Source organism: Podospora pseudoanserina, chromosome 2 (genome assembly GCF_035222485.1).
Source record: "Podospora pseudoanserina strain CBS 124.78 chromosome 2, whole genome shotgun sequence".
Lineage (NCBI taxonomy): Eukaryota > Fungi > Ascomycota > Sordariomycetes > Sordariales > Podosporaceae > Podospora > Podospora pseudoanserina.
In genome coordinates, this window is record NC_085921.1 from 2,392,055 (window position 1) to 2,418,631 (window position 26,577).

General features: G+C 53.0%; 10 protein-coding genes and 1 non-coding gene across 11 annotated transcripts; 8 read left to right on the plus strand and 3 right to left on the minus strand.

Moving 5' to 3' along the window:
* Nucleotides 1-4: 4 nt before the first annotated feature.
* On the plus strand, nucleotides 5-2,838 carry QC764_205820 (uncharacterized protein; the record flags this gene model as incomplete). The annotated part of the gene is made up of 2 exons (XM_062944285.1): nucleotides 5-2,601; nucleotides 2,656-2,838. Exons 1-2 carry the CDS (start codon nucleotides 481-483, stop codon nucleotides 2,836-2,838), a joined length of 2,304 nt encoding a protein of 767 aa, XP_062803099.1. The 5' UTR covers nucleotides 5-480.
* A 771-nt stretch (nucleotides 2,839-3,609) lies between these two features.
* On the plus strand, nucleotides 3,610-4,909 carry RPB11 (DNA-directed RNA polymerase II core subunit; the record flags this gene model as incomplete). Its single annotated transcript, XM_062944286.1, has 4 exons — nucleotides 3,610-3,626; nucleotides 4,335-4,393; nucleotides 4,447-4,557; nucleotides 4,611-4,909. 4 exons carry the CDS (start codon nucleotides 3,610-3,612, stop codon nucleotides 4,907-4,909), a joined length of 486 nt encoding a protein of 161 aa, XP_062803100.1.
* On the minus strand, nucleotides 4,887-5,867 carry LSM5 (RNA-binding protein lsm5). Its single transcript, XM_062944287.1, has 6 exons — nucleotides 5,831-5,867; nucleotides 5,611-5,755; nucleotides 5,483-5,539; nucleotides 5,374-5,412; nucleotides 5,216-5,307; nucleotides 4,887-5,157 (listed from the first exon to the last, which is right to left on the minus strand). The coding sequence occupies exons 1-6, from the start codon at nucleotides 5,864-5,866 to the stop codon at nucleotides 5,110-5,112; spliced, it is 417 nt and encodes a 138-aa protein (XP_062803101.1). The 5' UTR covers nucleotide 5,867; the 3' UTR covers nucleotides 4,887-5,109.
* A 39-nt stretch (nucleotides 5,868-5,906) lies between these two features.
* Nucleotides 5,907-8,084, plus strand: QC764_205830 (uncharacterized protein). The gene is made up of 3 exons (XM_062944288.1): nucleotides 5,907-6,084; nucleotides 6,137-7,122; nucleotides 7,188-8,084. The coding sequence occupies exons 1-3, from the start codon at nucleotides 6,020-6,022 to the stop codon at nucleotides 7,862-7,864; spliced, it is 1,728 nt and encodes a 575-aa protein (XP_062803102.1). The 5' UTR covers nucleotides 5,907-6,019; the 3' UTR covers nucleotides 7,865-8,084.
* A 114-nt stretch (nucleotides 8,085-8,198) lies between these two features.
* On the minus strand, nucleotides 8,199-9,662 carry YTM1_2 (ribosome biogenesis protein ytm1; the record flags this gene model as incomplete). The annotated part of the gene is made up of 1 exon (XM_062944289.1): nucleotides 8,199-9,662. The coding sequence occupies one exon, from the start codon at nucleotides 9,660-9,662 to the stop codon at nucleotides 8,199-8,201; it is 1,464 nt and encodes a 487-aa protein (XP_062803103.1).
* Nucleotides 9,663-10,048: 386 nt separating this feature from the next.
* On the plus strand, nucleotides 10,049-11,670 carry cdc1 (DNA polymerase delta small subunit Cdc1; the record flags this gene model as incomplete). The annotated part of the gene is made up of 3 exons (XM_062944290.1): nucleotides 10,049-10,101; nucleotides 10,160-10,472; nucleotides 10,534-11,670. The coding sequence occupies 3 exons, from the start codon at nucleotides 10,049-10,051 to the stop codon at nucleotides 11,668-11,670; spliced, it is 1,503 nt and encodes a 500-aa protein (XP_062803104.1).
* Nucleotides 11,671-16,017: 4,347 nt separating this feature from the next.
* Nucleotides 16,018-18,279, plus strand: GNT1 (N-acetylglucosaminyltransferase; the record flags this gene model as incomplete). Its single annotated transcript, XM_062944291.1, has 2 exons — nucleotides 16,018-17,241; nucleotides 17,398-18,279. Exons 1-2 carry the CDS (start codon nucleotides 16,993-16,995, stop codon nucleotides 18,277-18,279), a joined length of 1,131 nt encoding a protein of 376 aa, XP_062803105.1. The 5' UTR covers nucleotides 16,018-16,992.
* A 993-nt stretch (nucleotides 18,280-19,272) lies between these two features.
* Nucleotides 19,273-20,519, plus strand: CHA1 (catabolic L-serine/threonine dehydratase; the record flags this gene model as incomplete). The annotated part of the gene is made up of 2 exons (XM_062944292.1): nucleotides 19,273-19,559; nucleotides 19,751-20,519. The coding sequence occupies 2 exons, from the start codon at nucleotides 19,273-19,275 to the stop codon at nucleotides 20,517-20,519; spliced, it is 1,056 nt and encodes a 351-aa protein (XP_062803106.1).
* A 289-nt stretch (nucleotides 20,520-20,808) lies between these two features.
* On the plus strand, nucleotides 20,809-21,822 carry QC764_205890 (uncharacterized protein; the record flags this gene model as incomplete). Its single annotated transcript, XM_062944293.1, has 4 exons — nucleotides 20,809-20,830; nucleotides 20,886-20,965; nucleotides 21,047-21,581; nucleotides 21,656-21,822. The coding sequence occupies 4 exons, from the start codon at nucleotides 20,809-20,811 to the stop codon at nucleotides 21,820-21,822; spliced, it is 804 nt and encodes a 267-aa protein (XP_062803107.1).
* A 117-nt stretch (nucleotides 21,823-21,939) lies between these two features.
* Nucleotides 21,940-24,114, minus strand: MSM1 (methionyl-tRNA synthetase). Its single transcript, XM_062944294.1, has 2 exons — nucleotides 22,549-24,114; nucleotides 21,940-22,494 (listed from the first exon to the last, which is right to left on the minus strand). The coding sequence occupies exons 1-2, from the start codon at nucleotides 23,998-24,000 to the stop codon at nucleotides 22,060-22,062; spliced, it is 1,887 nt and encodes a 628-aa protein (XP_062803108.1). The 5' UTR covers nucleotides 24,001-24,114; the 3' UTR covers nucleotides 21,940-22,059.
* Nucleotides 24,115-24,426: 312 nt separating this feature from the next.
* On the plus strand, nucleotides 24,427-24,541 carry QC764_0036820. Its single transcript has one exon. It is a non-coding gene; the product is annotated as a tRNA-Leu (tRNA).
* Nucleotides 24,542-26,577: the final 2,036 nt, after the last annotated feature.

Sequence of the window (26,577 nt, forward strand, 5' to 3'; positions counted from 1 at the left end):
TGGACAGGTTGGAATTGTGCGGGCAGGTGACTGTGGTTCAGGGTCCAGGCTGTTTCACGCAGCGGAGTGTGGGGGCCTTGCTGGTGGGCCGTCAAGCTCCAACTGCTGTCAGCAGGCCGCCCACTGCCGCTGATTGTCTTGCCCCCAATTCGTTCCTTATCGCTGGTGTTGAGGTCACAAGCCCATCCCACGCCGTCGAGAGAGAGAGAGAGAGACTCATCAATCGCCCAGCCTATCCGTACCATCCCCTCTTTTCCCCCGGACCGTTGTCCTCTTCCCAAACGTTGACGGCAAAAATCAATTGCTACCTCGAACCATCCTATCGAGTCTCGAACCGTTGTTTGTCTCGACTCCCACGAAGTGGCGTTTGCGGCGTTCGCTCAGTTCACCGACGAGGTCAGGTCACCGACACCAGATCCCCAACCTTTTTTTGCTCCAAGACATGAGATAGAAAGTGGTCACACATCATCATAGATCATCATGTCAAATACCGGAAGGGATTCTCCGGCTCCGGCTCCTATACCTCAAGTCTCGACTTCACCCGGCTCGTTTCGTGCCAGGTCTTTCGTTGGCTCGATCCCACGCGCATCATCCACTGCTCGACTTGCCTCACCGGCTCGCCCATACAATGGCTATGGCACACCTCCTGCCGCGCAAACCTCACCACCACTAGGTGATAAGGGAGATTCAGACAGTTTGGCGCCTCTGCCTGGGCCTGGCTCGCACGCTGCTGGCCCAGGTATCTCGGCGCTGGCTGCGGCATTGTCCCAGTCAATAGGCACTTCACCACCGCGTTTCGGCACGCCTCCTGTTCGAGCCCTTTCGCCCGTCCCGAACCGCTCCCTTTCTCCTGCTCCTGGGGCAGCGCCATTCCCAGCGTCGGGTACTTCGCCATATCATGGCTCCTTTGACGCAAAGCGGAATTATTCCGGTGCGTATGAGGACCCCGAAATTGTCAAGAGGCACTTGGTTCAGCCAGGCGATGCTGGGTCCGATGACGGGTCGAGGAAACTCAGCGATGGCTCCAAGGGAAAACAGCCGGCAGAAGATGACTTTGACGACGAGTTTTCCAGTTTGAAACTGCAGGGCGGTGACATCACTAGGCCAATATACAAATGGACCGAAGAGGTGGAACAGCGAAACAAGATGCAGCGCAGCAAGAGTTTCAGCACACCGCGGCCGGATCCTGAAAACGAGACGCTTGATATCAACACCATCAAGGTTCCCGGAGGCTTCAGACGCAACTTCCTGAGGCGCGCGGCCGGGGATGGACCAGTCAACCCGGATGACACCGAGTACGGCGCAGGACCGAGCGACCGACAGCAGCCGCCGAAACTCTTTACCAACAGCTTCCTCGAGTTTCTCTCTCTCTATGGCCACTTCGCCGGTGAAGAACTCGAGGAGGATGACGAGGTGCTCAAACCTGGCGAGTACTTCACGTCGGGCAGCGAAAGTAACCTGTTCGATGACGATACAGAGGACGAGCATGAGCCAATGGAAGACAGCGCTTTGCTGCCACCATCCCGGCGGAAGAGAAGGAGAAAGGAGCGAGGTGGCAGCGGGACAAACAGTCCCATGGGCGCGGCGCTGCTGCTTCTCAAGTCCTTTGTGGGAACTGGTGTTCTATTCCTGCCTCGTGCCTACCTCAATGGTGGCATGCTCTTCAGCAACTTGGTTCTGCTGTTTGTAGCCGCTCTGAGCTACTACTGCTTTGTTTTGCTCGTCAATACGAGATTAAGGGTCGAGGGCTCGTTTGGTGATATTGGTGGCATTCTCTATGGCAAATGGATGAGGAATCTCATCCTCTTCTCGATCGTTTTGAGCCAGATCGGCTTCGTTGCTGCTTACATCGTCTTCACCTCAGAGAACTTGCAGGCATTCATCTTGGCTGTGACGGATTGCAAGACGCACATTCCGATCACCTGGCTGATTGTCATGCAGATGGTGATCTTTTTGCCATTCTCTCTGCTTCGCGATATTGGAAAGCTGGGTTTCACGGCTCTCATCGCCGACGCCTTCATCCTCATCGGTCTGGCCTATCTGTTTTACTACGACATTCTGACACTCAACACCCAAGGTTTGGCAGACATTGTCATGTTCAACCAGAAAGACTGGACCCTCTTCATCGGCACGGCCATTTTCACCTTTGAGGGCATTGGTCTTATCATCCCCATCCAGGAATCCATGCGCAACCCTACCAAGTTCCCCAAGGTCATGGGTATCGTGATGATTATCATCACCACTCTCTTTGTCGTCATGGGCGCGGTTTCGTATGCCGCCTACGGATCCAAGACTGAGACGGTGGTGTTGCTCAACCTTCCGCAGGACGACAAGATGGTCAACGGTGTGCAGTTCTTGTATTCATTGGCTATTCTGCTTTCGACTCCCCTCCAGATCTTCCCGGCCATCAGAATCACGGAGAATGCGCTCTTCACCAAGAGCGGCAAGTACAACCCGTATATCAAGTGGCAGAAGAACGTGTTCCGCTTCTTCGTGGTGGCGTTCTGCGCTCTGATCGCCTGGGGAGGAGCCGACAGTCTGGACAAGTTTGTGGCGCTCGTTGGTAACTTTGCCTGCATCCCGCTGGTGTACATCTATCCTGTAAGTTCTGATGATTCTTCATCTTCTTAAAACTCTGGCTGACGAGATATACAGCCGATGTTGCACTACAAGGCAGTGGCCAAGACGGCGTTCCGCAAGTGGTCCGATATCCTGCTCTGCATCTTTGGATTCGTGGCCATGGCCTACACCACCAGCTTGACGGTCATGAGCTGGGCCTCGGGATCCGAAGGAGGCGGTGCTCCGGGTTACTGTGACTCGAAGGGGCACGCCTTCTGAATGACCACACAAACACAGACTTGTGCACATACGACATGACATACACACGAGACACACACACCACACACATACACGAACAGCCTTGCTTTCTCTGTTTTGAATAACTGTTTAGCGTCAATCGTCATGGTTGAATCATAGCACTATGCAGGGTAGGAGGGTTATGGAGTGGGAGGGCAGGTCGTTTTGGAGAAGGGTGTTTTATTGTTATTTTGTTTTATCTTTTAGGGTTGCATCATTGGTATTACTTGGTAGATTCTATTTGCTTCAACTAGAGCAGCGTGTAAGACATGTAGGTAGTTAGGCAGTAGACCACATACATCAGACTTTGGGGGGTTAGGTTGGGAGGGTTGTAATGTGATTTGCTGAGGAACCAGACTGAATTTCGGCGGGCGAGGGATGTTAATACATTGATAGGTCTTCAAATAACCATGATTTAATCTGAGCTGCTTGGTGCAAGTGAATGAATATAAAGGTAGAAAAAGGAAGGATCCATGAATCTGGAACAATGGCGCGTGTTGAGTGCACGGGCCACGCGTTTGCCTCTTTCTTGTGAACCTTGAGTGGAAGTGAATCAGTCTTTGGTTTACAACTTCATCAAAACATCATTCACATTACATTCGCCATCGCTTCTTTTTTTTGCTATCTTGGTTTGCTTTGAAAGGGATATACCGTACACTTTAAAGAGAGTTTCACATCGGTTTTCTTTGCGGCACACACACTTCTTTTGATCAACGGGATCTTTTCTTAGCGGGTTGTTAATCGCCAGTCACGATGAACGCCCCAGACAGGTAAGCTTTTTGGGTTTGATGAATTCATTTTTGTTTTGTTGCACAAACACACTACCTTTTGGGGGATGAGGATGAGGATGAGGATGAGGATGAGGATGAGGATGGGGATGGGGATGGGGAAGGTGATGGGGAAGGTGATCCGGATGGGGATGGGGATGGGGATGGGGAGGGGAGTAGTTTGGCGCGTTTGATTGGAAATGGGACATGATGGAGGATGGGTGGAAAACGGCGGCGGTGTTGATGTTAGGGGTGATGGGATGGTGTTTCGACTTGGACGTTCAACCTCAGGGGGACACAACTTGGCCATTTCAGGGGGGCCATAATGACAACATGAGGAAGGAGCGACTTTGGACAGGGCAGGGCAGTTAGTTGCTCCTTCCCATTGTCAAGATTGGCAAGATGTCGGGGTGGATCAATGGACACTGCCACTGCGACACAAATTCACAACAACACAACAATAAGGCGACAAATTTACAAATGCCCAGTTATCACCATCGCAACATCCACCACCCCCCTCTACATATCCTATTCCATCCATCCATTCCACCAACCATCAAAAGATGTCCAACCCCGCCAGCTCCGACAACATACCCAACCGGTATGAACATATCGATTTCCATCCAGGCCTTCACTTTCCTCGCCAGTCTCACTATCATCCTGTCAACCTAAGTTTACTAATAGTTTTTTCTCTCTCTCTCTCACACACAGATTCGAACTTTTCCTCTTGGGAGAAGGCGAGAAGAAGATCGCCGAGACGGTGGTGAACAGTATGTTTGTTCTTTTTGGTCTGCTGTTACCACTTTTTGCTAACAGAAAACAGGCATTCCCAATTGCTCCGACTTTCTCATGAAAAAGGAGGACCACACGATCGGGAACCTGCTCGCGGAGCATCTGAAGAAGGATCCGCAGGTCATGTTTGCTGCTTACAAGAGTATGTTTCCCTTCCTCAACGGGGGTATGAGGGCCAATATTGATGGCAATTAGTTGGACATCCTAACGTCCCCGAGGTGCTGCTTCGCATCCAGACCAACGGCGACATCAACCCCCGCGAGGCGCTCGTCAAGATCCTCAAACAGCTTGTTGCTGCGTATGGGCAGTTGGGCAGGGAGTTTCAGAAGGAGTTGGCGCTGAGGCAGTATGCGGATCAGGGGAGGGGCTGGGGGTTTGAGTGGTTCAACAAGGTGCAGATGGGTTGGAATGATGGGGGGGAGAAATGGTGTTTGCTTTGGTTGAGAGAAGAAAGTCTTGGTGGAGGGGGGATGAAAGGAAAAAATATAATTTAGGGGGGGGTTTTCTCTCCATGTTTATTAGCATAACTAGATGCAGCGGTAATCATTGCCAAGGCGTTGATGCTGGGTGTGGTTGAAGGTGGTATCAATGTTGGTGCGAACTTTTCCATCTCATGGTTCAACTATTCTGGCCCTTCTCTTCTTAAAAAGCCTTGTTCTGTCACCCCGGTTATGGTTTGTGTGTTTGATTGTCATCATGGCGAACCACCCGCTCCGCCGGGCCCTTCTCCTCCTGGGATCAACTGTCATTTTTCTCTCATCAGCACCTGCCGGGATGGTAATCATATCAGGGGGACAAACCATGCAGATGTTGTTGCCGTTGAGGAGGATCTTCTTGAGTTGGGTGTTATTACCAGAGTAGTCGAATTCTGTCACGTCTTCGAGGACCATGTCTGTCTTTTATCAGATCCGCTTCTTGTATGGGACGGGAAGGAGGATGGAAGGGTGGGTTTACGTACTGACGTAATCATCGAAGCCGACGAGGGTGCCGGAGAATTCTACGTCTTGTTAGTTATGTGAGTTGGTAGGGGTGTGGGAGGTGGTGGTAAGGGGGAGAGAGAGAGGTACCCTTGTCGCCTTTCATGATGACCCAGATGCGGGAGCCGACGCACTTGTCGATGAGTTCTGCCTCACAACAACCAACATTAGCAAGTGTTTTTGGGATTGGTGGGAGGAAAGGGGGGGGAAGGTAACACCGAGGGGGAGGAGTTGGGAGGCCATTTTTGTTTCTGTATCTTGGTCTCGTTTGATGTTTGTTGGTTCAATGTGAGAGGGTTGGACATGAGTTTGAGTCGAAGCAATAAGCAGTTGTGTGAGGTGGGCGAGCTTGAGCTGTAGTTGCTGTCTTGGCAACGTCGTAATTACCGTATTTCGGTTACAGTATGCAAGTCCCGTGATATCGCGTAAAGCACTCACCCTCGTGCTTCGGTAGTTGCATATTGGTCGATCCATCCTTCTCCAAACTGAACAACCTACCCCAAATTCAACCCCAACCCGCCCCTCCTTTTTAACTCTTTACCTGTATGGATAGCGCGTTTGTCGTGCTGCAGTGTTGCCTAGATTGCGGACCATGGCACTGGCGCACATGACGCGACTTCTCCTATTATGTTTTCTTCGATCAAGTCCTCCTCGTCTAACGCTGTGAGACGTTTGGTGGGGAATAGGTATTTGTAAGTCTTTTCATCGTTGGGCCAAGGATTTTGGGCCTGACTCAGGTTGCAGCTATACCACTGTGAGATGTGCTGCTGGAAGGGGCAGGATGGGTAGGAGAAACCAGCAAGTATGGGATTCTAGCAGGGGGGTTGTTTTTGCTGGGCAGAGCAGGGGGGTTACGACTTCTCTGATGAGACCAACTGAGGCTGGGGAGCGGACAACGGTGGAGAGGGAGACTTTTGAGAAGAGTGTTGAGGAGGGAGGGGAGGTTGCTGAGGAGAGGGTGGAGGTGAAGGTTGAAAGGGTCGAGACTGTCGGTGTTACGGGCGAGGAGGGACAGGAAAAGGCTGAAGATGGGGAGAAGAAGGTTGAAGGTGGGGAGAAGGAAGAAAAGCGCGAGGAAGATGTCCTCACACCACCACACACACCCCTCGACTACAAGATCCCCGACGACATCTTCCTCGCAGCCAAGAAAGCCCCCGAGGGCTCACCGAAATCCTACTGGAGCTACCAAATGTACCGGGGGCCTCAAAATCTAAGGCCAAAGGTCCATTACTGCACCACCCAGACCGTCGCCGAGCGCGTCATCCAGAGATATTTCCTCAACGAGCCAGTGTTAGGATTCGACCTTGAATGGATGGCAGACGCTCTGCCATGGCACGGGGCGAGAAAAAACGTCTCGCTTATACAAATCGCGTCACCAACCCGGATTGCCCTTTTTCATGTGGCCCTCTATCCTAAAAGTAAACCCCTCGCCACGCCTCTTTTGAAAAAGATATTGGAGGATCCAAAAATCACCAAAGTCGGCGTTTGGATCATGGGCGATGCCGGTAAAGTGCAAAGGTATCTCAAAATCACCCCGAGGGGACTGTTCGAACTGAGCCACTTGTACAAGCTGGTCAAATATTGCGAGAGCGGGGAGCACAGCCTCATCAACAAGAAGCTGGTCAGTCTTGGGAAGCAAGCCGAGGAGGTGTTGAAGCTGCCATTATACAAGGAGCTTGATGTTCGAACAAGCAACTGGTTACAGTCGCTGCGGCTCGATCAAATCATATGTAAACCCCCGCCCTCCCACCGCCTCCTTTTGCTCTACTTTTCCAAAACTAACACCTCCCGGCAGACTCAGCCTCAGACGCCTACGCCGGCGTCCAAATCTACTCCATGCTCAACCACCAACGCCTCCAGCTCTCCCCCTGCCCTCCCCTCCCCCACCCCGCCGAACTCAAACTCCCTATTGAACTCCCCGATCACACCGTCCTCCCCCCCTCGACAGAAACGGACGAAATAGAAATGACGCCCGCCGAAGCCGTATCCGATCCAAAACCCACCACCACCACCACCACCACCACCAAAAAGCCACGGAGATCCTCCACCTTCAAAAAGGAAAAGCACCCCCTCGTCCGCGAAGCCGACATGTGGCTAGCACAATACTTTGTCTCCCACCCCCAACCGGCAAACGCCACCAGCGCCACGGCCGTCATGCCCTCCCACCTGAGGGCGTATTACATCTGGCATCACAACCCAGAGCAGAGCATACAAGACATCTGCGCCCTGCTCCGCGACCCGCCGCTGCAGGTGGCGACGGTGGAGAATTACATCTTCAAGGCTATCAAGCGGGCTGGTGTGCAGTATGACAAGGCGAGGGTGATCGAGATGCTGGAAGCGAAAAGGCAGGCTGCGGCACCGGGGGCGAAGTTTTTCGAGCCCGAGTTTCTAAGCAAGTTGAAGGAGGAGGAGGAGGCGGCGATGGAGGAGACGGTGATGGAGGAGACGAGGAGGGAGGATAGTGTTGTGTAAAATGGGCTATACAATACAACAAAAGGTTGACAGAGAAGGAAAAGCGTGTTTGGAAAAGAAAGTGTAAAACTGAGAAACAAAGTCTATGATATGAATGGGAGAACAGAACGTTTCGCCTCGGGGGCCCTAGAAAATAGGCATAACATCACTACGGAGACACCATCGACCTCGACCACGATAATAACAAATCACATCAAACCAGATGCAAAAACAACCCCCAGTTCAAACTTGGTATACATTTCAAATAATCAACCACCTACTATGGGTATAACCTCCCTCTTACTATCTCTCTCTCTTTCCCGCCCCTCCCCCATCACCTCCTTGCTCCCTCCCCCTACTCCCTAACCACATCCCTCCCCCGATTAACCTGCACCTTCTTATCCTCCCCCCCGCTCAAAATCCCCAACTCCCTATCCCACACAACCCCAAACACCTTCGCCCCCTCCCCAGCAACACTCTTCTTCTTCCCCTGCCTGCTCTCCCTCTCAAAAACATAAACCGGCTCGCTCACATTGCCCCCCACCCCCCCTTCGCTCTCCCCCCCACTAGCAGGCCTCACGCTCCTCAAGTCCCAAATCCTGCACGTCCCGTCGTGGCTCCCGCTCACAAGCGAGTATTCGTTTTCCGGATTGGCCGCCAAAGCGACAACCTTGTTCGTGTGCCCTCTCAGCGTCATCACGCTCGTCGTAGCAGCAGAGGCGCGGGGGTCGACGAGCGTGATGTGTCTTGCCGACGTGCCGACAGCAAGCAATGGTGCGCCGTTCGATCTTGGAATAGCGCACAATGACAGCAGAGAGTGAGAAAGGGTGAGGTTGGCAACGACAGAGCCAGTGGTCAAATCGAGCGTCTTGACCGTGTGGTCTTGCGAGACGGAGTAGCCTACTGTGTGGTCTCTTGGGTCAAAGACGGCAGCTGTGGCGGGAGCGTTGTGGATTTGCATGAGGAAGAGAGGGCCACGCTGGGGGGTGGTGACAGAAGAGGCAACCTTCCTCCGCTTGGAAGTGTGCGCGTTAGGGAGGAGGGAGGCGTCGGCCTCAGGGGAGGAGGACTTGGAGGCGGACCAGAGAGCGACGGAGCCGTCGGCGGATGCGGTGAGGATGCGCTTGGAGGGGCCGTGGACTTCGAGGGAGTCGACGCTGGCGCGGTGGCCGTAGAGCTCGAGGGTGGGCTTGAGTTCTGCTTGGCCTGAGGCGCCCGGGTCGGTGTACTTCCACACGCGGACTGATCTGTCCATGCCGGTCGAGGCGATCTGAGTGGAGGAGATGAACTTGGCGGCTTTGATGCTGGCGGAGTGACCGCCGTGGCTGGCCGAGGGGGCGGTAACGAGGACCTCACCCGAGGCATTCCATATTCTGAGGAGACCGTCGTAGCTGGCCGAGAGGATCCTTTCTTGGCCGCGGGAGAAGTTCTCGCCTGACCAGCGGCCGGCGGGGGAGGTGGCAGTGAGGGCATCAACAGATGAAACCCAATCGTCATGCTCGAACGAGGCTTCGAATACGGGGGGTATTAAGGAGCGGACGTATTGGAGTGTGAGGTTCGTTTCGAGGGACAGGCCCTCAGAGTTGAGGTAGTCTTCGAGGCTGGACCGGAGGAAGCTGCCATTGACGAGGAAGTCGAAGGGGACGGAGCCTGAATCGAGCATCAGGTCCGAGTTGAGAATACGAGAGAGGCCATAGCGGCGGATATCGGCGGGAACGAGGAGTTGTCTCTTCTCTTCTGGGAGCTGGAGATCGGCTTCGTTGGTGGTGAAGGTCACCTTGACCTGGGCGCCGGGCGCATCGTTCATTGGCTCGTCCATTGTGGTTATCTGAGGGTGTGGATGGTTGAAGAGGGAATCAATTGGACCTGCTCTAAAGGTATTGGAGAAGGTCGGGTCAAAACAGAGGGCTAATAATGAAAGATGTCGAGTTATGGTCCTCTGGTGCAAAAATCAAGCTACTGTTGCAGGGATCGCATTCAGTCTCAAGATTTTATTTTTTTTGGTCCCTGCAGCTCGAGTTCAGCGATTTGGAACCCCACGGCAGGCTTATCTTATCGCAAGCCTTATTTAGCGGGGCACCTTTTTGGGCCAGAACTCAATTAATTACAGGCCATCAGGACGCGTCTACCGCGTCTGCGCGTCTTGTTCTCGGCGACCCAGAAACACCAGACAGTAACCTGAAAGTGCATCAGGAACAGGCCATCATGGTGAAGCTCGAAGATATTGCCGGTCTCGGTCTGCTACAGGCACCACCAAAGTAGGAGCAAGTCTCTCATCAGTTCCAATGAAAAACATCACTAACTGGTGCGCCCTAGAACCGACTCCAAGAACACCGACCTGGAGAGAGCCCCTTCCAACTACAAGTCACTCAATACATTTGCGCTGCCCAAAGCCCGACAATACCAACAACAGTTTGCCGATATATACTTCCTACGCCTGACCAAGATCAAACCTGCTGTGGAACAGATCGCTCACGAAGCATGGGATGATACAGTGCTGGGAGGTGAAAATGCAAACAAGGTCGAGCGGGTTCTCGATGTGCGCCAGGGAGAGCTGTGCTGGGTGGCAGGGACGGTCTACATGGACATGCCCCTGAAGCCAAGTATTCTCGAGGACGTGTCCAAAGACGCAAGCCGCCCTCTGTCTCTGTGTGAGATTCATCTTGACTTCAGGCTAACATGATACTCAGCGCTGGATTTCAGCCCCGACCTCTGTCGGCCACTACTACTCGGAAGATGGCAAGGACCAAGTCATGCTCGAAGACGACTCCGGTCGCATCAGACTCGTTGGCGAACCCCTCAAGAACTACTTCTTGGTGACTGGCTGCATCATCGCCGTCATGGGCACGGAGAATGCCAACGGTGAATTCGAAGTGATTGATCTCAAGTTTGCCGACCTTCCACCACAACCACCACGGTGGGCCCTGTCCGACAAGAAACCCAAATCTGAAGATGTCTCCATGGTTGATGTTGGTTCTCCCTCCAAAAAGATCGCCATCATATCAGGCCTTGAGTTCTCGGGATTTTCTACAGCCTACAGTGCCGAATTGAAAGTCCTGAGAGAATTCCTTGCTGCCCAAGCCCTCGACCCAGAGACACAATCCAACGAGCAATCCAAGATCTCTCGCCTGATAATAGCAGGCAACTCCATTGCCGAAGCCAGTTCCTCAGACCCTCACTCCAACAACCCCAACACCAAGACACACGCCAAGAAATACGGCTACGACGCCTCCTCATACAATCCCGCCCCGTCGCAACTTCTCGACTCCTTCCTCAACGAGCTTCTCCCTAGCTTACCAATAACCCTGCTCCCTGGCGCCAACGACCCCGCCAACGTCTCTTATCCTCAACAACCAATCCACTCTGCCATGTTCCCCGAGTCCAGGTATTATGGCCCAACACCTACCCATCCTGATCAGGCAGGGTGGCTAGACGCAACAACCAACCCATTCGAATCAGAAATTGAAGGCTGGCGCGTGCTGGGCACTTCTGGTCAGAATCTGGATGACATCTGCAAGTACATGGAGGACCCAGATCGCCTCGGCCTGATGGAGGCCATGTGCAGGTGGAGGTGTTCTGCCCCTACCGCCCCAGATACACTCTGGTCATATCCATTCCAGGATGACGAGCCATTCGTCATGAAGGAGTGCCCACACTTGTACTTTGTGGGTTCGCAGCCAAAGTTTGGCAGCAAGGTCATTGAGGGGCCAGACGGGCAGATGGTCAGGTTGGTTTTGGTGCCAAAGTTTAGTGAGACGAAAGAGGTGGTCTTGGTTGATACCGAGACGTTGGACGTAAGTTTGGTCAGACTTTCGACCGCATCGTGAGACTAGAGGAAGATATTTTATATTAGCGTTGTTAGCATAGCCGGAGGATGAGACTTGGGAATCTAAACATGGCAACCTCACCAGAATTTGAGGATGTCGATTCATCTTGTTCCTGGGGTCTAATCACGTCCCGTTCGTCCCAATCTCGTGACAAACACTCACGGGAAGTACCAAGTTAAATCAAGGCAATTTTCATTGTTATTATCAATTCTTGCCATCCCCATCAACGTCTTGAGGTCTTGATATCCTCAAATCATGGTTGCCTAGCAACTGCCATGCCTTGACCATTCAGGGGGCCTGTTGAGCAACTGATAACCCACGAAGCAACCAAAGTGATGCATGAAGCTCCGTTACCGAACGCCCTGTTTTCCCGAACCGGATGCCTCGTTTGATAAAATCAACGCCCCATGTCCCATTTTTGATGCCTGATAATGTAGAAACAATGCGTCGAAACAAAACCTCAACGCGTAGAGATGATAAGCCGAAGCCTAAAAATAATAAACTTATGCCCGTTAGCCCCCTTTCAGATCCGGAAGCACTTCCACCCGCCCCCGACCTTGTCAATGCTGATGACCAAGCTCTTCAGCCTTCTGGAAAGGGGAATATCCTTGATCTCGACCCAGTCCTCCTCCTCCTCCTCCTCCACCACCTCATTATCATCATCATCATCATCATCATCATCATCATCATCACTGTCGTTCTCTTCATCGCTGTCCGTGTTGTCATCATCGTCATCCTCCTCATCACTGTCCTCCTCTTCATCACTCTCCTCGTCACTATACTCCTCATCATTACTATCCTCCTCCTCCTCCTTCTCCTCCCCCTCCTTCTCCTCCTTCTCCTCCTCCTCCTTCTCCTCCCTAACCTTCTTCCTCAACTCAACAACATCCTTCCGGGTCGGATCCAAATCATCATACCCATCCACATCAAACTTTTTCTCCATCCTCTTCCTCTCCTCTTGTCTTAATCTCTCGGCCTCCTCCACCGTCTTCCACAACCCCCCCCTCATCCCCAACTTGACCACATACTCAGGCATCTCACAAGCTTCCTCAATCAACCTCCTCAGCCTCCCCAAATTCTCCTCCGCCCTCCTCCCCCTCTCCACCCTCGCCTGTTTGATGATCTCATCATTCTCCCACCCCTCCCCCCACCACCCCCTCCCGTCTCAGCCTCTCCATCTCCCTCCCCACCCACCTAAGATCAATCCCCATCTCTAGTGCCCACCGCCTGGGCCTGACCGCATCGTCCTCCTCCCCTTCCTCTTCCTCACCCTCGGTCTCATCCTCCTCCTCCCCGTCAATCAAATGACTGTTCACATTAACCCCCACTCTCAAAAAATCCACCTCCACCCCCCTCAACGCCCTCATAACCGGCGCGTTCCGTCCAAACAAACTCACCACACTCAGATGCCTCCCTTCCCCCTCCCTTTCATACAAAGGACTAAGCTTCAAAACCAACTCCCTCAACCTCAACCCCCTCAGTTTCTCGAGCGCACGCCTCAAAAGATTAGCATACTCCCCCCCCGTCCGGTTCCGCTCCATCTCAATCTCCACCTGTCTTACCAAGCCCCCGTAACGGGACCAGTCAATCCTGTTTCTCTGCCCGTCTCTTCTGCTTCTTGCCGCTCCACCTGTGCGGGCAGCGCTTGGGTCGCGGAGGAGATAGCTGAAGGTGTTCTCCCCGTAGAGGATTTGTATGCCCTGGGCAAAGCTTTGTTTGTTGACTAGGAGGATTCCGATTTCGATTGAGAACTCCCGTTCGGGCTCCTCCCCCATCGCCAGTACGGCGCGTCGGGGGGTGGGAGGATTGCGAGTGCGGGTGCGGCGGGGGGGGGCGCGGATGACTTCTTGGAAGAGGTCTTTGACGGGGATGGGTTTGGGGGAGACGAGGAGGTGGCGGTAGATTTTGGTTAGGATTTCTAGGGGGAGCGTTTGGAGGTGCTTTGGTTTTTGCGGTTCGGAACTCGGGGAGGGAGAGGGTTCAACCACCGGAGCAGGGGGACGAGGTTGGGGACGAGGCTGGGGACGACGGGGATGGGAATATCGCTCCCCCAGCAGGGCATGAATCTCCCACATCAAATCATCACCCGTATCTTCCTCTGGCTCGTTTCGGTTCTGATACCGGGTGGTGGTGGTGCGCTGCCTTTTTGGGGCACGAGGGGGAGGGGGGGGAGAGGGGCTGGTGAGGTCGATGATTTCAGAGCCCCTGTTGACACCAACGCCGGGGGGGCGGGCAACGATGGTATCACCATCAGCACCATCAACAAGGTCGATTCGCCGTTTGACAGCCATGCCGCTTCTCCTGACAGACCGAATCGACCGACTAGACCGCCGACCACCACCACCACCACCACCCTCTTCGTCATCGCTAATAACAATAACGGGCGGCGACGACGAGGACAACGACGACTGCTCATTCCTGACCCCCATCTCCACAGTCCGCTGCTGCTCAAAGATCCATCTGGCAAACTCTATGCTCTGGAGATTCGGCGCAGCAGCGGAGTGATCAGGGGGGTTGTTTCTAAAGCTGCTGCTGCTGCTGGAGCCAACATTGCTGCCGCCCGTGATCCTAGCCCCAGCCCCGGAGGAGGAGGGGGGCATATTTCTCCCGCCCGGAGTGTTGTTGGTGCCTCCCTGCCTGTGGGAGGCGATAAATCGAAACGACATGTTGGCTTGTGCTTGGGGGCTGAACTTGCTGTGTTGTTGCTGTGTCCTTCGGGGTGGGATCAATGTGTGTTGATATGAGAACCGCCAGATGTCATACGACAAGCTGTGTGACCTCTCTTCTTGGTATCAATCCGATTGATATGATGCCGATAGCTTCGTGGTGAAGACCACTATGGTGTTTAGTCTGCCGGGAGAGATGGCAGTGGGCTGGTGCCAGGCTTGTCAAATAGACTGGACCACTTCTCGACGCTGAGCTGCCCAGAAAGATCAGTAAAAACTGCTACCAAACACTTGCACACATCCTACATACCTCTTCGTTGATAATAATTATAATCTCTTGTTAAGCCGTTGAGTATGTCTTGCCGCCAATATCAATTGCCCAGGATAACCCGTTGATGTCTCGCTAGTGGAAAAGCCTGCTGTGAAAAAAGACGGGGAAAAAAATGAATTGAGTCCAGAGAGAAAAAATCTCTGCTGAAGTGATATGTGAAGAAGAGCAAGGGAGCGAGTGAAAACCCGTAGATTGAAATGGGAGCTATCAGCTTGCTCCGCGAGACCCGCGCTGGGGTGAGTTTCGCCGTGTTGTGCAGACTTGAATCCTGACTAATGTGAATTCATGTCGCCGAGCCCCTTTTAATCAGGTTAAAGACAATCTTCCAGGGGAAAAAGGGGGTTTTTGCCTGCTGTTTTCTGGAAGGTGGCTGGTGGTGTGGAGCTGTGTACCTAGGTAAGGGGGTTATTGTGTAAAAGGGGTTGTTTGATCGGTGACACTTGACGTGTGTATTGGAAGACGATGATGATAGGAGGTGCTGTTATGAATGCTGACAGTCAGGAATGGAGTGCTATGTCCTGACCAGAGCACAAGAAAGCACCTGGAGTGTGTATTGATGGTTAAAAGAAAAGGGAAGAGTGGTGATGGGAAGAGACCCAGGACCATAGAACATGGAAGCAAATAGAGGTAGTGTGAGTGGGAAGGTGAGAAGGTACGGCCGCAGACCACCCAGACCAAGGCAAGAGGCCTTCCTTTGGTGATGGGTGCTGTGGAAGAGTTGGTTTGTTGGGTCAAGGTTGAGATGAAAAGGATGGATAGGCCACGGTCAACGAAAGTAAGAAAAGAACAGTTCGCCAGGTCAGGGTCAAAGCTAGTAGATAAAGATAAAGCATGTGCCTGCCATCTTGACCTTGAAAGGTGTTCCTGGATCCTGGATCATGGAGCCACATATGATAGCTGTGCTGTGAAAAAGCTTGGTTGGCAGGCGGAAAATAGCTTCGATGGTGATTGCTTGTAAAAGGGGGGGGTGGACAAAAAAGGGGTGTTGAAGGGAAGCTTGGGCTGTATGAATGTCAAATGTAGGCCAGGGCTGGACCAGGAATGGAGTAGGAGTCACCACGTCCTCTGCAGAATCGGGTTGAGTTTAGGTGTGCTGGACTCTGGGCGACGTTGAATGCAGAAATCCATCCCAACTTTGTAGCTCAGGAAAGGAGCCTCAACTTGCCTTCAAATTGCTCTTGCCAGATATGGCTCTGGGGAAGGAGCGAGCCAGGTCAGCCAGCCACTGATAGCAAAGGCCATATCAAATCTTGTTTTGACCACAAAGAAACGGAGATATGATCTGAAGTGCGAGGTTTTCACGAGCCCCGCCAGAGCTCACAGGTCAGCCCTCTTCACCATGTGCTCACTCCAGGCGGCCCGCTTGAGCGCCTTTGCTCCGGGCCAGCTCGGCGGCGGCATTCTCCATGACGGCCACCGTTTTTCGTGTTTGATCTCTGCATACACAGAACAGAAGAAGGAGATGGATCTCTCAAAGTCGATGGATTAGGTATCCAGGCATTTCGGCAGGGCTATCTTTGTTGACATGTCGACATGTTTTGACTCTTTTTGTCACGAAGCAAACTACATGTGTCCACTTCCCACTCTCATTCTTCAGCATCCATCAACACCAGTAGCACACAGGCTCGGAGCTTCTCTTTAACGGGGGCAAGCACAATTCTCGCCGTCTGCCACTAGAAAACTGACACATGTCTTTCCATCCACTCAGGGGCTCAGGGGTAAACACCACCTTAATAGCAAATCCCGTTACCAGGGCAAACCTCCCAACTACCCACACCACAACCCCCCAAACCCACCTCGATATCGACCAGAACAACAGCCCTATCAATATCACCTCTTCACCCTCAACCACCAACACGAACCCAAACCTCCAACCCCCTCTTGGCATCCGTATCCAACCCCTGTCCCCCAAACTCCCGCCAAGACCCCTACACAGCATCTTTACGCGTCACCCTCCCACGTGTGAACCACTCCCCCGGCACCTCAACACCAAACTGCTCAAAAATCTCACGATGAACCCACCCATCATGGCTTTTTTGCGCGACATTTGTACAAGAAGCCTTTCCAGGCAACCATATTTCGACTCCTGCCAAGAGATATAGCTTTAGATACGACGGGGAATAAAAAAGTTGCCATGGAGCAGGGGTCTTGTGCTTTGGGGCTGGCACAAAAGTAAAATGAGCAGGTGTATGCACGCGACTTTTGCATCTTGGTCGCTGGACACAAAAGATAGGGTAGGAGCGACTTTTCCATCGACAGCACGTTGTTCCCGGTGGTCTGGCCATTTCTCAGGCCCGACTCTGTGCCCACCGACAACTACTCGCGATGCTCCTCTCCCGCCGAATCATCACCCTCACAGCCGTCCTCGGCTTCATCGTCGTTGTCTCGTTCTTTACAGTCAAATACGACGGCCATGTCGCCCTGGAATCAGCGGCAAGGTCGCTGACGGGGCAGAAAAAGAAACCTGCGTTTTCAACGATACAGAACGTGGTCTACAACCGGACAAGAGTGCAAGAGGAGGCCAAGTTTGCCTATGTGCAGTACACCACCGATCTGGATTACCTCTGCAATGCCGTAAGTTTTTTTTCTCTCTTTTTTTTTCTTTCTTTTTTTTTTTCAAGTTTTTTTTCTCTTTTTTTTTTTTCTCTTTTTTTCTCTCTCTCTCTTTTTTTTCTTTTCCCCTGTCCTCAGGAACATAGGGAAAGTGGATGTGCTGACTGAAAGGAAAAGATGATCAACTTCTCCCGACTAAAAGAATTCAACACAAAACACCAGCTCGCACTGATCTACCCCGACACATGGAACTCCGAGGGCAAATCAGCCGTCTCCGCGAGGCGATTCCGCATCATGAACAAGATCAGAACCGAATACCCGCACATCAACCTGCACCCCTCCCCCGTGCTGCAGCTCCCAAACGGTGATGCCACCTGGGGAGCTTCCATCACAAAGTTCCACGCCTTCTCCCTGGTCGGCTACACTCGCGTATTGGCATTTGATTCAGACACGCTAGTGCTGAACAACATGGACCACTACTTCGAGGCGCCGAGGGCGGTTCTTGCCGTGCCGAGGGCGTATTGGTTGGGGGATCTGAGGAATACTTCTCTCTCCATCAACGAGCAGATTCTGGGATCGCATGTCATGTTGTTGGAGCCGAACACCAGGCGCCATGACAGGATCGTCAAGGACGCCATGGACTCGGGAGAGTTTGACATGGAGGTGGTGAACAGGCTGTTTAAGGGCTCGGCGATGATCCTGCCGCACCGGGGACTGGCTTTGCTGACGGGGGAGTTCAGATCAAAGGACCATTCGAGGTACCTGGTCGGTGAAGGGGAGGATGGGGAGGATGGGGAGCAGTGGGACGCGGTTGCGGAGGTCAAAAGAAGCTTTCTGGTCCATTTTAGCGACTGGCCGTTGCCAAAGCCCTGGATGTTCCATACTGATCGGCAGTGGAGGGATGCGCTGCCGAGCTGTGAGGAGGCGGAGAAGGAGGAGAGGAGGAGAAAAAGAAGGGGAAGGGGGGAGGACGACTGCCCTGACAAGCTGGTCTGGAGGGGGTTCTATGAGGAGTATGACCGGGAGAGGAGGGCAAAGTGCGGGTTCATTGATGAGTGAGGGGGATGCGAATGTTGAACAGCTGGATCGAACACCTGGACTTGGCGTGTGTCAGCAAAACTGGTGTTTGGTCACGGTGACATTTTGGCCAACCAGACACCAAAATTCGCAATCGTGTCGTTGTCGAGGCTCATGCCGAGGCCACGGTAGTATCTCATGCAAGGGCAGTTTGCAGCTTGCCGACGTGACAAGACAAGACCAACGGCATAGGGCGCGGACTGTACATGCTGTGCAGGAAGAGTACATGCCGATTGCAACATTTCTGTTCCCAAACCAACAAATCCAACACCTGCCTCAACGGCCACCGATGACAGGTTGAGAGATTGGAGATTGGAGACAGGGGAAGGAAGAAAAGTTGGAGAATGTGGACCGAAAAAAAGGGAGTTTGGACTCTTGGAGAAACAAACCCCGGTAATAAGCGGACTGGTCCACTCTTCCCGTGTTTGACACCGCCCGACAAAACAACGGTTGACGCCAGCGGTCCTAAAAATTGATCACGCCCTGCCAACTAGGGGACCTTCCCGAAAAAGGCGGAGGGTCTGTGAGTATCCTGTGTAGCAGCCAACCTGTCACGGGATGTCACCCCCTCTGGAATCCATCAGGTAATAGCGGGAAAAGCTGGAAAAAGCTTCTAGATCACAAGATCACGCTTCTAGCCTGGGTGAAACAAGCGGTTGGCTAATTGTGTCGTTTTCGCAATGCCGAAACATGCACGGAATCGACGAGAGAAGAACGGTGAGATGTGTACAGAGTAATGTACAGAGCACCTTGATGGCGATTGAAGGCTTTGGGAAACTTATAAAAGGACCAATGGCCCGGGAGCGGACTCGGGAGAGGAAGGGAACAAAGATTCATGATCACAGCCGACTCGCTGTCTTGACTCGGGATATCTGAAGTTTTGAACTGGTTGAAAGCTTACCTCCTTATCACACCTTCTTATCATATCAATCTTATCAGTTGCCCGCCTACTTATACCTACGTTACTCAGTCAAGATGGATTTCCCACGCCCCCTTTCCATTCATGCTCCCTTCCCTTATCCGACAAACACCACCAAGACCACTCCCATCGTCACCATGGCCTCCATTCCCACACCTGCGCCCTCTCCTCCCCCATCCACCAAGGGGACAACCACCACCACCACCACCACCACAGCCCAAGACACCCTCCAGCCATGGATCGAAACCCCCCTCATCTACTCGGCCCAAATGTCCCGCAACGCCGGGTGCAACATCTACCTCAAGCTAGAGAACGTCCAACCCTCTGGGTCATTCAAGTCCCGGTATGTTTCCCCCTTCCCCCTTATCCCCCCTTGCCTGGTTCATATCGCTAACCCTCCTCCCCAGCGGAATCGGCAACATGATGCTCGAAGCCTCCCAATCCACCCCCAACAACAAAAACCCACTTCCTCTGCTCCTCCGGCGGCAACGCCGGCCTGGCCTGCGCAACCACCTCCCTCTCCCTCCCCAACAGCACCGCCACCATCGTCGTCCCCCTCTCCACCTCCCCCTTCATGGTCCAAAAGCTCAAAGACGCCGGCGCCCAGGTCGTACAGAAAGGTCAGTCCTGGATCGAAGCCGACACTTTTCTCCGCGAGGAACTTCTCGCCAAGGACACCCCCGGTGTGGAGAATGTTTACGTCCCCCCGTTTGATCACCCTGCCATCTGGCGCGGGGCTTCTACCCTGATTGATGAGGTGGTTAGGCAAATGCCAGAAGGCCAAAAAATGGATGCGGTGGTTTGTAATGTTGGAGGGGGCGGGTTGGTGAACGGTGTCTGCGAGGGCGTTCACAAGCATGGGTTGGAGGATGGGGTCAAGGTTGTGGCGCTTGAGACCGAGGGGGCGGATTCGTTGTTTCAGAGCACACTCAAGGGGGAGTTGGTCACGCTGGAGGGGATTACGAGTTTGGCGACGAGCTTGGGCGCTAGGACGGTCAGTGGAAGGACGTGGGAGTGGTATCAGCAGATGAAGGGGGGGTTTGTCTCAGGGGTCGTGACGGATAAGGAGGCTGCGGAGGCGTGTGTTAGGTTTTTGGATGAGGGGCGGGTGATGGTTGAGTTGAGCTGTGGGGCGACGCTGGCGGGGGTGTATAAGGATCAGGGGAGGTGGTTGAGGGAGCAGGTTGGGAAGGGGGTGTCGGATGAGGAGTGGAAGGGGAAGAACGTGGTTGTTGTTGTTTGTGGGGGGAGTAACGTGAGTTGGGAAATTTTGGAGGGGTATAAGAAGACTTTTGGGTTTTGATTTGACACAAAATGACGGTAGTAATGGGTTTGGGATGGGAAAAAAATGACTGGGTTTTCTTTTTGGGTCTGTTTTACGAGAGCAAAATAATATAGCCGTTGAATTGAGAGTATCATGGCTTGTTTCTTTTGAGATATGAAGTGTGTGGAACTGGCGGTGCCTCACGCAGCCACTCGCTCACAAATTCGTTGATCTCCACAAAAAACTGTTTTTGCCGCTCACTCACTTGATCACCTTCTCACACAAGCCCTCACAACACACCATCACCTATCACTTTCCAACCGCCAAAATGAAGCTAAATGAACACATAGGCAAGCTTTTCCCCTGCCCTCTCATTTTCTCACTGCTAACACCCACTGCCCAAAGCAATCTCCACCCCCACCCTCCTCCTCGTCCCCTACGAAGCCCACCACGTCCCAACCTACCACCAATGGATGCAAGACCCGGTATATATACCCCCTCCTAGATACATCCCCTACATCCCCCATTCTTTATTAACCCCTCCCCGTCCCGCCCCTGCCCTTTAGGAAATCCAACTCGCCACCGCCAGCGAACCTTTATCCCTAGAAGAAGAATACTCCAACCAACTCTCCTGGCGAACATCAACCGACAAACTCACCTTCATCATCTGCTCCCCCTTGGCCCCCTCCCTCTCCCCTCCCAACACGGTCCCTAATGACGCCGACACCCCCCCCAAAATGCTCGGCGACGTCAACCTGTTTTTATACCCCTCCGAAGAAGAGTACACCTCCTCACCCGCACCAGCAATACCAAAAGAGGTGGTAGGGGAGGTGGACATCATGATCGCGGACGCGAAAAATAGGGGGAAGGGGTTGGGGGAACGGGTGGTGAGGGCTTTTGTTGGTTGGGTTTGGGAACATAGGGGGGAGGTGATGAGGGAGTATGTTGGTGACAAGGTTGAGGAGGGACAGGAAGGGGTGGAGGTGCCCAGGTTGGGGATGCTGATGGTTAAGATTGGGGAGGGGAATGAGAGCAGTATAAAGCTGTTTAGGGATAAGCTTGGGTGGGTGCAGGAGGGGGCGAGGAATTATTTTGGGGAGGTGAAGTTTGTGCTGAGGGATATCAAGGGGTGGGTCGAGGGGGGAGGGCAGGGGGGGAGGGTGGTGAGATATCAGAAGGGGGGGGACGGGGAGGCTTGAGAGGGGTGGTGAGAGAGAGGGTCAGGGGGTTGGGGAGAAAGTTTATGCTGGCAGCTGACTTTGTTTATACTTTTTGGCAACTGGCATTTTTTTTTTTGGCGATATTGAAGCATGGAGTTTTCCCAGCTTTTGACAGCCTGTAACATTTGAGATGGAACACCCAAGGACATCACACGCTTGTATTCTCAGATGTTGTCTGAAGACGTCAAAGTGAAACCCACACAGCGCTCATCAGAAACTCTTTTCTTATGCAACAATAACTACCGTAGCAATGGTTTGTGTGTCAAAAGCTTGTTATTTTCAAGAGTTTCCTTCGAGCATAAAAACTCCAACATCCCATGGTATCTTTTATCATACAAATATCATACATCCTCTCTCGCTCATGACTGCCCACCACTAGCCTCCGGTTTCCACCACTCGTCGACCTCTTTCCCTCTCTGTGCCTTACTCTGCCGCTTCTTTGCTTCCTTTCTCTCCTTCTTGACAGTCCTTAGCTTCTCCTCGGCTGCTTGTAGGCCTTGGTATAACGCAGGGAATAGACTGTCTTCCCTTCCCTTGCCGGGGTTGGCTATTGGCACTCCGTAGCTAGTGTCTGAGAAGAGCTCGGTGTTTTTGAATGTCCTGTTTTCTGGCAACACCCCGAGCATGTCGAGGAGTTGGTCTGCTTTGGTAGGGAGAAAGGGCTGTAGGAGAATACCGCAAACCCGTAGGCTCTCTGCAGCGAGGCAGACCATTTCGTCGGCGAGATCATGATCTTCTCGGGTGGTGCTCTTTTTTAACCTCCAGGGTTCTATTTCCGAGAGAAGGGCGTTGGCCTGGGGTTATCATGGTTAGAACGGGCTCTCAGAAAGGGAAAGAAAGAGACATACCTGAGTTGCGACCTCCATGATGGCCCGCAGAGCAGAGACAGGATCCAGATTCTCCATGTGCTTGTCCACAATCGCCGGGAGCGTCGCCAAGTTGTCCTCCGGGAACTCTATCCTCCCCCTCGGCGATCTCGAAATAATCTCCTTCAGATTCCAAAGCTTCGACCTCGTTATCCTCGACACCAAATTCCCCACCCCTCCTTGCAAATACTTCTTGTGCTTCACCAGCAAGTTATCATTGTTATAATCCGCATCATTCCCAATCCCCCCCTCGAACATGAGGTAAAACCTCAACACATCCGCCCCGTGCACATTCATGACATACATCGGATTGACCACATTCCCCAAACTCTTACTCATCTTCGTCCTGTTCATCGTCCAGTGCGCGTGCGTGAGCACCTTCTTCGGCATCGGCAAATCCAACGCCAACAACAACGCCGGCCAATACACACAGTGAAACCTAACAATATCCTTCCCAATGACATGCACATCCGCCGGCCACCCACCCACCTCCCTCCTTCCCGGCTGCCAGTTCGGGAACCCCGCCGCAGTGATGTAATTAATCAAAGCATCCACCCAGACGTATATCGTCTGGCTCGCATCCCCCGGCACCCTCACCCCCCAGCTCAACCTACTCGCCGGTCTCGAAATCGACAAATCCGTCAAATGATTCCTAACCCAATCCACCACATCCCCCATCCTCTTCGCCGGCACCACCCACTCCGGATTCTCCCCATAAAACCCCAGCAACCTCTCCCGTAAAGCCGTCATCCTGAAGTGGTAATTCCTCTCCTCCACCCACTCAACCTTACTCCCGCTCTCGACACTGGCCATGAAAACCTCCCCCGTGAAAGCATCCATCTTCTTCTCGATCTGACTTTCTGGATAAAACGCCTCGTCACTAACGGAATACCATCCCTCGTGTTTACTCTCGTATATCAACCCCTTTTCTTGCAGCAAAAACCAGAAATGTTCCACCGCTTGGATGTGGTCGGTGTCGGTGGTGCGGATGAAGCGGTTGTACGATATCTGGGCTGTAGAGGCCAGCTCTTTGAACTGTTCGGCGGTTTCGTCGCAGAATTGCTTGGGGTGCATGTCTTTGTTGGAGGCCGCTTGCTGGATTTTCATGCCGTGTTCGTCTGTTCCTGTGAGGAGGATCGCGGGACGGGAGTGGAGAACGGATTGGTAGCGTTTGAGGACGTCGGCGAGGGTCATGGAGTACATGTGGCCGATGTGGGGGGCGGCGTTGACGTAGAAGATGGGGGTGGTGACATAGTAGGGTTTGGTGGGCAAGTCGGTGGTAGAGGAGAGTCGGGGGAGGGAGGTGGTGAATCTTCGAGGAGAGGAGGAGGAGGAGGAGAGGCAGGAGGTACACGTCCAGGTCTGGCGGCGGGTGGTGAGTGACCATTTTGAGGTCGGTAGGCGCCGGAGGGAGGCGGCTTTTAGGAACTCCATGGTGGTGATTTGACCAATTGGTCCATTCCCCTGCGTCGTGGGATCGGTCGGGAGGGTGGGAGTCGGGGGCAGCTGTCGTCGTCGTCTTCGAGGTGAGCTTGGGGTTGCGATTGGGGAAATATTTCGATAAGAGCTCGCGATAAGAGGTACCGAGACGGAAGTAAGCGGGGATGGGGTTAGGGTTGGACTTGAATAGCGTAATTTGCTGAGAGCTTCACTTTTTTGCGACCCCGCGCTAATGCGGGGTTAAGCACAAACTTTTTGACTGCTCGAGCAGTCCAGCTATTCAAGTCCAGAACTGTCTTTCATGGTTCGTCCTTGAGTTCGTCTTACTTGATCAGATCCGCATACTTCAGATCTTGCTCCTCAGAATTGGCATTTTCCTCATGGTGGCTATTCCCACCTCCATCTTTCATCAAATAACAAGGCTGGATGGCCGAGCGGTCTAAGGCGCTAGACTCAAGATCACAGTATCTTCTCTTCTATAGAAGGGTGCATTCTAGTCTCGAAAGAGGCGCGCGTTCGAATCGCGCTCCAGTCACTTGCTTTTTCCTTCTCTCCACTCGGCCTGGATAGGCTGAGAAATGGTGGCATGTTTTTGCCTTTTTACAGGAGGCCCCCGCTGGTGTCCAGTCTGAAGCACTCGTATATGCCCTCATCTAAAAGAACAGTGTGTTGCGCAGGTTGTGCCTCGAACAAAGTGATCCCACAGTTGGCTGTAGTGTTGCTGTATTGTAGCAGTCAGGGGACATTCTGAAGGCTCCGCCTCATGCAAAGAGTCCCTCACAGACCAAGCCATGCAGCCTCGTCAATATCCAGGCATAACATTCCTGGAAAAGGGCCAGATTTTGGACAGCGTTGCGTTAGCTAAGAAATGGCACTTGGCGAATATTGTACTCGAGAGGCACCTGAATGGTCTGGCCCTTTTGGAGGTCGTTTCTTCTCCCGCCAACATGGATCTCGGGTCTGGTCGAGGGCAGTGTCATGCACGACGTTCCCACAGCCTCCTTTGGATAGGTGCTGGGTAACAGGTTGGTTTTGCGCAAGCCTATGGGGTTTTCTGACATTGAGATCGGAGATATCGATACGATGATTTATGATCCATGCATGACCAGAGTATAGGTAGGATGTATCGAATGAGGTTCTCAACATGTTGGGGGTGAGTCGTGGGCTTCATATACATCTATCCTTTTGGGTATCTCGACTTTCTGCGAGCAGTATGCGAGGCTATGTAAGACTGTCTGAGGTATCCGTTACACTTCGACCCGGAGTCGACCGACCGACCGACCTGTCCTGGGATTCCGATGTGACCAGGTTGCTATGCCATTAACGACCGCGTAGGTCAACATCTGCTGGTATCCATATGGGGAAAGCTCTTGGAGAAAATATAAAGTCCGTAGAGCCTCACGGAAAGCCTACACTATCAGCCACCTCCGCACCTGCACATTATGGTGGTTTGGCGTGGCTTCTGTCGCTGCCGATGTTTTCTGGAAGTGTAAGAGAACGATATGTGATTCCCAAAGAGGCTTAGTGTCGTAGGGCTTAGCTGGTCGAGGGACCCTCGTGAAAATGACCTGAGTTGGTGAAGGCGAGACTTGGCGATTAATGAGCTCAATATCTTGCTAGGATCTAGGATAGACCAAAGTCCCAGAAAGATGAAGTTTGAGATGGTGCTGGAGCCATGGCTTCCCTGGAGTTGTTCTCTATCAAGGTGTTGGGGGCGGTTGACGAAGGAGGCCTGGTTTGGAGCGTTGAAACGACCGTCATGTTGGATGTGGCTGGAACATGGCAACCAGCCGACCCGTGGTGATTGGTCCTGTGAGATGACGGATGTGCAGTTGCATGCATCAGGCAAGCATCTCGATGCATAACCACGGCAGGAACACGATAGACAAAGTCGTGTAAGATCATTCGCTGACCACACATGAGAGGATCGTGAGGCATCTGCTCATGAGATTCACCCATCGTTGTCGTTGTCGTCGGTCGGGCCAGAACATGAGCGCGAGAAGCGCCAAGTGGGGTTACCATTATGTCAAGAGATCCCTAGGGGTCCGTGCAGGGGCACTGAGGGGCAGAGCCCAGAAGCTGTGCGGCGGAGGGGTGATGTGATGAACGATGTCATCTCGCAGAACATTCGAACGCCCCTTTCAACTGGCTGTCAGACAGTCTGATGTTGTCTTTCTCTCGACGGTGCCGCAGACACTTGTTTGTAGCCTCTTGGGCTTGATGGGCTCTGGGAAAGTCCACATCATCAGGCGCCTGTAAGGTAATGTAAACGCTTGTAAAACGGTCTCTGAGAACCAATGAATATCGTGATTCCGGTCTCCAGGTCCCCATTGCGCAGGCCGCCCCTGCCCAAATCCATCTCCCTTACTGGCGGCCACACGCTGCAACCAAGGAATACTGCAGCTGGACTGCAGCACCTACCAACCACCACCAGAGGCCCCCCACTTGGTCTTTGCCGTAGCTGTTTGTTTCTCTTCCGCTATTTCCTCCCCGTCCCGATTCTCGATAGCTTCTACTCTTGTCTACTTGCTCATAGCTTGCCCAAACACACCCCAACCTCACTTTGTCCAG

Coding starts and splice junctions, on each gene's coding strand:
- LSM5 (XM_062944287.1), bottom strand. CDS start 5,866: ATGGATCGACCAATATGCAACTACCGAAGCACGAGG. Junction 5,540..5,610: donor CTCCCAACTCCTCCCCCTCG/GTGTTACCTTCC, acceptor GTTGTGAGGCAG/AACTCATCGACAAGTGCGTC. Junction 5,308..5,373: donor CGGCTTCGATGATTACGTCA/GTACGTAAACCC, acceptor GATAAAAGACAG/ACATGGTCCTCGAAGACGTG.
- QC764_205830 (XM_062944288.1), top strand. CDS start 6,020: ATGTTTTCTTCGATCAAGTCCTCCTCGTCTAACGCTGTGAGACGTTTG. Junction 6,085..6,136: donor TTGGTGGGGAATAGGTATTT/GTAAGTCTTTTC, acceptor CTCAGGTTGCAG/CTATACCACTGTGAGATGTG. Junction 7,123..7,187: donor GCGGCTCGATCAAATCATAT/GTAAACCCCCGC, acceptor ACCTCCCGGCAG/ACTCAGCCTCAGACGCCTAC.
- MSM1 (XM_062944294.1), bottom strand. CDS start 24,000: ATGGAGTTCCTAAAAGCCGCCTCCCTCCGGCGCCTACCGACCTCAAAA. Junction 22,495..22,548: donor TCATGGAGGTCGCAACTCAG/GTATGTCTCTTT, acceptor TGATAACCCCAG/GCCAACGCCCTTCTCTCGGA.